The sequence below is a fragment of the Sinocyclocheilus anshuiensis genome, unplaced genomic scaffold (assembly GCF_001515605.1).
Source record: "Sinocyclocheilus anshuiensis isolate Anshui unplaced genomic scaffold, SAMN03320099.WGS_v1.1 scaffold160, whole genome shotgun sequence".
Lineage (NCBI taxonomy): Eukaryota > Metazoa > Chordata > Actinopteri > Cypriniformes > Cyprinidae > Sinocyclocheilus > Sinocyclocheilus anshuiensis.
The window spans coordinates 834,716-844,463 of NW_015554119.1; the positions used below are offsets into that span (position 1 = coordinate 834,716).

Sequence of the window (9,748 nt, forward strand, 5' to 3'; positions counted from 1 at the left end):
AATAGCAAATACTTAAACTAATAACAAAACATACTTACAGTCGCTGATTCAGAAGCGCCAGATTGTCATAAAGTCGGAATTGACCCTTTTTTTATTTATTTTTTTATTTTTTATTTTAAAAATAGCCTTTGTGCACAGCCAGCCTTGTACTCTTCTAGGTTCAAAAAACTGTCGTCCATAAAATGCGTTGCACAAATTCGAACATCTGGGTTGTGCTGTTCTGTTGTAAATAAATCTTAACCAATGATTCCTAATTGCATCTACTTCCGGAAGGCCAAATAAAGTGCTTTTGCTTTCGCACTGAAACACACAGCGTCTCCCTGACATGGCTGCATCAACATTACTGCTGTTCCTGAAACCACGCCTTCTTTCTTTGCGTGCACATTTGGGCGGCATTATGCAAATATTTCCACATAGTGACGTAGATATGTGGGGGCGTTTTAGGTAGGCGTGGTTGACTCTTAACTTTTATAAAGAATATCTCTTTGGATTTGAGACTTTAGTCTTTGCAACTTTACAGATCTTCTTTATGCACCAAGAGCTTGTAACACTCCAAAGAGAAAGGAAAACTTGAAATCGCATCATATGACCCCTTTAAGTTAAATTCTATAGAATATTGCAATTTAAAGTTGCAAATGCTGTTATATGTTGTCTTGTGTTGTGTTTTTGTCTTTTTATCCATATGTAGCCAGTAAAGAAGAAGAAAATCAAGCGGGAAATTAAAATTTTGGAAAATTTGAGAGGCGGCCCCAACATCATCGCACTTTTAGACATTGTCAAGGATCCAGTGGTCAGTTGGCTTTCTTGAACATGATGTTGGCATGTGAAATTACATGCATGTACTTGTATAGAGTATGTTTCAAATGTGTCTCTAACTGAAGTCTCTTGCGTTTCTCCCTGAAGTCTCGAACCCCAGCTCTGGTTTTTGAACATGTGAACAACACAGACTTCAAGGTAAATCACTTCTCATACCTGCCAAATCAATTCTGCCACCTCAACTAAATGTAACACAAAAAAAATCTGTTCAGTCAAACTCAAGCATTCTCTTCTGTCATGCAGCAATTGTATCAAACGCTATCAGACTACGACATTCGGTTCTACATGTATGAGATCCTAAAGGTAAGTTCCTTCTGATATCATCTTAAAGTATCACAAGTCTGTTCCTAATTTTTTTTTGTTTATACAATTTTTACCTGTATTTTTCAAATGTGTTTCAAACTCTCCCCTCGTCAGCCAACAACAGGGAATCGCAATATGTAGTGGCACACAATTGGGCCACTTTCCGTGTTTTTGTTTGGTGCTACTAGTTGCTCAGATGTTACACACTTCACCTATAAGTGCTACTCAACAGCTATGTTGTTCATGTACACTTGCTGTTAGTCAGTTGTGGGAGTAAATTAAGAAAATTTATTTTTTGTTTGAGAAAAAAACATGGGGGACATTGTTGTGAGTATTAGTAAATGTGCTGATATTCTGATTTGTTAGTCAATGTACTTATATATACACCATTTTCTTTTTGGGTAATTTTACAAGATAATATTCAAAGATTATATTAATAATCTCAAATATTTTATATCCATTCTTAAATTTAATAATTATCTTTAATGTATATTCTATATATTTTTAAATTGCATTGAATTCTGTAGAATATACATTTTTCTTGTTATGCTAGAAAATATTCTAAATAGTTTTAATATTGGAATATTTCATCCGCTACTTTTTTATTTATAAATGATTTATTGGTCAGAAGATGTGGAATCTCAGGTATTTGTAATGTCTAGTTCTAAGTGTGTGTCTGTCTTTCTCAGGCTTTGGATTACTGCCACAGTATGGGAATTATGCACAGAGATGTGAAGCCACACAACGTAATGATCGACCATGAACACAAAAAGGTACTGCCCATTCATTTACTCACATCAGCAATTGTGTTACGCCATCTCACTCTGCAAGTCTGATGAGTAATGATGAATATTGATGAGCTCGCTTACATGCACCAATCAAGAATCAGAGTTTGCTGTAGTAAAAGAGAAGCATTGTTTGATGCTGTGACGTCAAGCACATTTGAGCAAGATCGAATTTAAAAGTCTACAAATTGCATGCTCTCTGTGTCAACACTGACGCTGATGTGAGATGTTGAGCAAATCACACAAATCATGATCATGAATTATTAATTATTCCCCCTTTGACTGAATTTACATTTGAATCTTGTCTGTTCGTGTGTGTTATGTGTTTTAGCTGCGTCTGATAGACTGGGGCTTAGCAGAGTTTTATCACCCTAGTCAGGAGTACAACGTCAGGGTGGCATCTCGATATTTCAAAGGACCTGAACTGCTGGTGGACTATCAGGTGAGAATGACACGAGAAACTAGATGCAGGGATACAAACAGTTTTTGCTTGGTTTGTTGCTTGAGCATCAAAAGCATCTGTTCAAGCATCTGTTGAATAAACATGCACATACAGAAGCAGTGCAACATTTAGTTGTTTGGCAAGTTTGCGGCTCTTTTGAAGCTCATGTTGCTTTTGTCCCACAGATGTATGACTACAGTTTAGACATGTGGAGCTTAGGCTGCATGTTGGCGAGTATGATCTTTCGGAAAGAGCCTTTTTTCCATGGACATGACAACTATGATCAGGTGAGACGTGCTGCTTTTAGGCCTTTTCAAATATTCATTGTTGCCATGCTGTTTTATAGTGACCAATTTTGTGGCTGAATCACAATTCGCATACTATTCATCTTATAAAATGTAAGATCAGAATTTATTGGTCGCCAATCGTAGCATGTAAGAGAATGTGCTTTGATGGTGTGTTATTTTTGAGTTTTAGTTTTAAGTGCTAATATTTCCCACAATCCCTTGTACTGATAAAAAGGAAGGTTGATAATGGCTTGCTGATTGCTTGTTGTAGTTTGTTCCAATGTCCTAGTGTCTGTCTTCATAAATTCATAAAAAATAAATTTATAAAAAGTTCAGTACTTAATTCACAATTTGGACATGGAGCTTATTTTCTGTAGCAATCCAAAAGCCCATGGAAATATCCTATTGGGCTTTTGTGGAGGGAACCAGGATGATGCTAATTTCTGGGTCATGACTGCAGCGCTCTGTTCAGCTGGTTTGATCTGTCGAGTGGTGACTGCTGCCCTCTGCTGTTTTTAACCAGTTCTGTCTCTCTTTCCAGCTTGTACGGATTGCCAAAGTTCTGGGCACAGAGGACCTCTACGACTACATCGACAAATACAACATTGAGCTCGACCCACGGTTCAATGACATTTTGGGAAGGTACATTGAGATATGGGATTGTTTTTGTGCATGTAATACTATTTAACTGCAAGTTAGATTTTTATCTCTCTTTCATTCGTCTTCTCTTTCTCCAGACATTCCCGGAAAAGGTGGGAACGGTTTGTCCACAGTGAGAACCAGCACCTGGTCAGTACCGAAGCTCTGGACTTCCTGGACAAACTGTTGCGCTATGACCACCAAGCTCGTCTCACCGCGCGTGAGGCCATGGAGCACCCTTATTTCTGTGAGTGTCTGCTCTCTGGCATTTTATTCATATAAACTTGAACATCACTGCGGTTCGAACCATAATGTGTTTATTTTATAGAACAGTGTTTGTGCTTTCTTGTAAAACGCACCCTATTGTTTGAAATATCATGTATTGTGATGAAATGAGTGTAAAGGTGTTCAGCAATGATGAAAAGGTGTGTAGAGCCCTATGAAATATTTTTATATTTTACAAATTCCATTTTTATTTTTCCTGTTGTAATTTTTCAGGATTCTGTGTTATTTTATTTTTTTTAAACCATGGCTAATTAATTTAAATCCTAAAACTTGTACAATTTAACAACAGTTGATTAAATAGTTTTAGGGCCTTTATTTGTTCCCAAATTCAGTTTTATTTTCACCAAATTCTGTGTGTTAATGTTTGTCTAATCAGGTGAATTCATGAAACTTAAATTTGATGATTGAACTTTAAACTTTCATTACAATTTTTATATAATATATGATTTAATAAAAAAACATTGGAATTGAAGTGAAAGAATAAATCATTAACAATTTAATAGTTCTAAAAAATTAGTTCTTTTTATTTTGCAAACAAAGTGCTGCACAACAAAAAGGAAGAAAGTTGTGATATTCCTCCGTGTTTTAACAAGTTTGTTATTATGAAATATATATATATTATTACTAGGGATGCACCGATACTGGTATCTGTATCGGGCCCGATACTGAGCTCCTGTACTCGTTAAAATTCCCCGATACCAAACGCCGATACCACACAACATGTGTTAAGTGCCATATTCAGACAATGAAACACTGACAACAGAACAACAGACAGCAGAATGGAGTTATTAGAGATTAAGGATGTCTACGAAGTAGCAATATTTAAAAAATTTACAAATGCAATAAAATATTGGTATCTGTACTCCGTATCGGCAAGTACCAAAAATAAAAGTATCGGTATCGGGCGAGTACTGGAAAAAGTGGTATCGGCGCATCCCTAATTATTACTTTGGGAAGTACATTCTACTGTACAGTAGTACTATATTTTTGTCTAAATTTCTTCAAGGTAAACCGAAATTTTATTTTGAGAGGTTGCTGTTGAGACTCAGTTTCTGTGTTTATATGATATGATGGTAGTTTTTTATCAAATTAAACAGTGAAATGCTCTTAAAATAAGTTTATTTTTTAATTCATCCAAAATTTGTTAAATTCTGTGACATTCTCTGTTGTATTGGGAGTTCCGTTCTTATGACTGGATTTCGTGATTCTATCCGCATTTTCTATATCGCAGAAATCATAGGGCCCTTGGTGTGCACCATCTTTCAGTCGGAACTAAAGTGGTGGTCCTGTGGAAGCTGTATTTTTTATTTATTTTTTTTTGCTCTTTTGAAATAGAAGTTTAATGTGCTGTACTGATTATGCCTCAATGTCCAGCATGAATTTCATGACTGTGTTCATGTCTCGTCATGTATCAGATCCCATTGTGAAGGACCAGGCGAGGATGGGCTCCACTTCAGGACTGTCCACTGGCTCCACTCCAGTCAGCACGTCCAGTATGATCACAGGTTAGTCATGTGCTTTCTGAGTGAACTTTCATTTGGTTGAGCTCACAAATTCTGACAAAGCATTGTGTCTGTTTTCCTGTAGGAGGCATCACATCCATGTCCTCGTCCCAGCCGATGGCCAACATCGCAGGTTCTCCTGTCATCTCCTCTCCCAGTGCTCTAGCCACACAGGTTCCTGCAGCCACTGGTGCCCAGCCCTGAACAGACTCACTCATGCTCTCTCTGCCCTGGGCCACATTTTTATGTTGAGTGTAAACAAACGAAAGAGAGACTAAATTAGATTTCTTTTTTTTTTCCTTTTCTTTTTCCATACAATAATTATATATTGAAGCTCGGACACACAGCAGACAGTTGTTATGTTGCGTCAGTGTCCGGCAGTCTTTCCTAATGATGGTGTCTATATAGAAGCCACTACAGTGTAGAAATTTAGAAAAATGGATAATAAAATTTATTTTATATGTCCCTACATTGACTTCCGTTTGTTAATTGAACAATTGTTGATATTTTACGGGTTAGGGGAATTCAATTTTAAGTTGAAATGTATTGCAGCTATAATTCATAGACAAATATCAAGGTGCAAGAACCTTCTTTACATGCATTTAGCAGATGCTTTTATCCAAAGTAATTTTATTGTTAATTAACAACAACAAAAACATTTAATTTCAACAAATTTACCAAAAATGCAGATGCCCCCATCTTGGAAACTCTGGGCGTAAAGAAAGTGTTAAAAGCGGAAACTTGCATTTTTGCAACTTCAATCATAATGTAAAATAGTAAGTCTTACATTTAATACAAAGCATTTGCTGAACTTAGCCAAGATTATCTTGTATAGTAATCCAGTTTGGCCTAATAAGCATCAAAACGTGAAGAATATCGGGGAAAGTATTAAGTACACTTCATTCTTCAAAATGTGTCTTTGTGTTCCAATGAAGTTGGTGAGTAAATTACAATTTTTTTGAATGAGAAAGATCTATTGAGGAGTGATGAATTAAACAGCTGCAGCAGCTTCACACACAAATCTTTTCTCTTCAAAACTGTAAGCATCCATCCAGAAATCCGTCTCTCCGCCTGGATGTCCCAGACCAGCACAATCTTCACCGTCCGGATGAAATTTAGTCCAGTTATCAGGCTCACTGATTTCATTCTCTCGTTTCATCCAGAATCTGCAGAAAGAAAAAAACTAAACGCTTCTGTTTAAGTAAAGATCTGCTAATTACCTTCATTTATAGCTAGTTTTAATGCAAAGGATTTATTGTCAAGATTAATGAAGATCTTACTCTACTGAATTGTTAACTGGCTGGTTATTCACCCAAACCCAGTGACCCTCTGTGTCCACATCATTAAGACCAATCCAGTGAGTCTCTTCAACATTAGAGGTAACAAAATCCTGATGGAGAAAATAATAAAAATACATTTTCTGATATAACGCACATAAGGCTTAGAGCACAGCAATGTATAGCCTAAAATTTTAAGTCAATGTAAAATCAAAATTATCGACTTGGTTTTAGAATGATTCTTCAAGGAATGTTATTCTAAATAAATAATTCTTTATTCTTTAGTAATCATTAGGCAACAATTTCATTAAAATGTAACTGCTGAAATTACTTTCTTAGGTGATATCACGCATCTAATTGAATACTTTTGATGTATTTGTTCCCCTCCTGCCATTTACTGTCAGTGAGCAAGCCGTGCCTTGTGGTGGAATAAGATGCTAACCTTTACCCAATCTGCCGAGACTTGATTGCTAAAATGTCATTAGTGGACTTAAAAATGTCTTAATATGTGACCCTGGAGCACAAAACCAGTCTTAAGTCGCTGGGGTATATTTGTAGCAATAGCCAAAAATACATTGTATTGGTCAAAATTGACTTTTCTTTTATGCCAAAAATCATTAGGACATTAAGTAAAGATCATGTTCCATAAAGATATTTTGTAAATTTCCTACTGTAAATACAATTTAAAGGCGTTTTTCTCAATATTTTGATTTTTTTGCACCCTCATATTCCAGATTTTCAAATAATTGTATCTCGGCCAAATATTGTCCTATCCTAACAAACCATACATCAATGGGAAGCTTATTTATTCAGCTTTGATGTGATGTATAAATCTCAATTTCTAAAAATTGACCCTTATGACTGGTTTTGTGCTCTAGGGTCACATATAGAGAAAATATATAATTTTGATTTGTTTCAATGTGAGCAAAATTTAACTGTAGAATATGAAATCTGATCTCAGAAGGCCTTATCAAGTGTTTAACTAGTAAACACACCTGCTCTGATTTGCTGTTTATGATCACTAGATGTCCTCCTAGAGTCACACAGTGATCTCGACTCTGTGTCCAGTTCATCTTGACTGTAGAGTAGTAGTAACACTTTCCTCCAGAATGAATCCAGTGGACTGCACAAAGTGCACAACCTGTACTGTCTTTTGTAAAAGAGGTAGTGATTTAATTATTCATAATTTCACACTGTCTTTATTTTTGAGATTTTGCTTATGTGTGTGAAAGGTCTTTTAACATAGATCATAAAATTTACGGTTTAATCTGCTCAGCTTTTCAAGTGTCTTTTTATGCTGGTTGCGGAGCACATCAAACTCTTCTTTGTAATCTGCATGACAAGGCCAAAAAAAGAAGAAGAAAAGAAACGCAATCAAGATTAAATGATCCAATGATCCATTCTTCAGACCATGGTTTTAAATCTAAACAAAAAAACAAAAACCAGACAAAGTGACTGTACTGGATCATGAAATATATTTTACTCACTTGTGCCATTAGTTTTCTTGGCAGACAGTTGCACTGAAACTCTGACATCTGATTAAAAACAGAACATAAGCAGAAGCAGTGATGGCACACCATATATTATATAATCTATTTGCGTTATACTCACACAGTATCCCCAAAATACAGAGACCTCCAAGAGCAAAAACCAGACAGACGGCAAAAACAATCAGAAGAACTTTAGTCCGTTTAGGCGGACAAACCTCTCTCTCACTTTCTTTTTCTTCAGTGGTGTTACCTGTGGTAGAAATTTGATGAGATGAAGGAAATTATTTCTGAGTTCTTGAAGCAGTGCGGAATTTATGTCAGGAGCTATTCATGAATTGACATTTGCTTCATTTCTTAATCCCTTTTTTTTTTTTTGGTAAATCAAAATGTTCAACACATGTAACACTTTGTGTCCTAAGAACAACAGTTACAATTTTCACTTAAAATCTACTTTTATCACATAATTTACTTGTCTGAATGTTTGCCAGTGTGAATATATATATATGTATGTATGTATATATGTCCGGCGCCGAGATAAGAAAAAGAAAAAAACCCAAGATGAAGCCCGTGCATCACGTTTAGGTACGTTCATAATCCTGTGAAACTTTTTTGGATGTTGACGTTAATAACGTGTTTTAATGTTGGTATAGTGGTACACTTGTATAGTGTTTTTTTAATGTCGGTAATAATATCACCGCCGCATCTGCCTTAATATTCTCTCAAGAGTTTCCATGTTCCCTTACGAAAATTAACCATAATTTTACTACGAATAAAAAAACCAATACAATGCAAAAAAAATAAAAAATCATGGTTCTTGTAGCAATGGTAACCACAAATTAACCATGGTTTTGATACTTCAAATCGCTTCAAATAATAATTTACGAAGTATTCAGATAATATTTTTGTGGTAATAAAAACAGACCTAAGTGAACAACAACCTTTAAAATGACATGAAATGCATTATATAAAAACAATGAGGCAATAATGATTGGTTAATTAATAATAATCGTATGGTTTCATTGAATAACACTGTTAAAATACATAATGCAATACAAAATAAACAATTTATGTACATATTGTTACAAATGCCTGCAAAGGGCGCCAAAGGCCTGGTAATTGCTGTTGTAACACTTACAGGATGATCAAATCCAAACATTTAATTCAAATATCCACTTAATCTTTAATGTTTGGCCACCTTTTTGCGATAGAAATGCCTAGCCTCTATTTCTTCAACAAAAACATGTGGACATCACAACACTTACAAAAAATCAACCATGGTTTTATCGTAGTAAAACTATGTCGTTTTCTTTTGCGTGATTTCTGAATGCTTGAGACTATAAAATCAATCAGACAACTGTATCAGTAAAATCATAGCAATAGGTGACTGTCTAGCTACAATTGTAATTTGTAAATAAATAATAAAATTGAATTACAATTTAGTTATTTACTTTTATATTTTATTAAAGTTCTATTTTGACCCCTATAGTAGGTGTTTTTTTTTACTTCCATAATATTTTGGGGAGGGGGCACAACAATACAATTCTGCTTAGGGCACCTATTTGCAGTTAAGCACTTATTAGCTGGATCAAAAGAGCATACGGCTACTGCTTCTAAGTTTGTTTTTAAAGATCTGCACATCACTTGCTTGCATCACATGCTTCACGATTTCCATGAATTTGGCAAGCATCATGAAGTTTTCATAGTTTTGACACAAACATTTGTCACAGTGACCTGGTTTTGAGGAGCCTCAATATAGCCTAAATTGTAGTTTTAAAACGACTAAAAACAAAACTGCTAGGAAAAAACAAGCATTTGTATAACTGGATATCTGATTGAAAACCTCAAATAGCAGCTAAGATAAAGATCTTTTGACAGCTGCACCTGTGTGACAACTTCTCATCATGACACACATGAGAAACATA

General features: G+C 35.3%; 1 protein-coding gene and 1 pseudogene across 1 annotated transcript in view; one reads left to right on the forward strand and one right to left on the reverse strand.

Annotated features, from left to right (window-relative positions):
* LOC107670008 (casein kinase II subunit alpha-like) overlaps window positions 1-5,529 on the forward strand; it is a 16,760-nt gene extending 11,231 nt beyond the window's left edge. Inside the window, exons 5-14 of the mRNA XM_016462469.1 lie at window positions 689-790; window positions 904-954; window positions 1,060-1,119; window positions 1,809-1,892; window positions 2,236-2,346; window positions 2,532-2,633; window positions 3,175-3,275; window positions 3,371-3,519; window positions 4,973-5,062; window positions 5,145-5,529. Coding sequence (XP_016317955.1) covers window positions 689-790; window positions 904-954; window positions 1,060-1,119; window positions 1,809-1,892; window positions 2,236-2,346; window positions 2,532-2,633; window positions 3,175-3,275; window positions 3,371-3,519; window positions 4,973-5,062; window positions 5,145-5,263 — 969 coding nt within the window. The 3' untranslated portion in view covers window positions 5,264-5,529. The remainder of the gene's footprint in view (window positions 1-688; window positions 791-903; window positions 955-1,059; window positions 1,120-1,808; window positions 1,893-2,235; window positions 2,347-2,531; window positions 2,634-3,174; window positions 3,276-3,370; window positions 3,520-4,972; window positions 5,063-5,144) is intronic.
* A 186-nt stretch (window positions 5,530-5,715) lies between these two features.
* On the reverse strand, window positions 5,716-9,513 carry LOC107669939 (C-type lectin domain family 6 member A-like; annotated as a pseudogene).
* Between the last annotated feature and the right edge of the window lie 235 nt (window positions 9,514-9,748).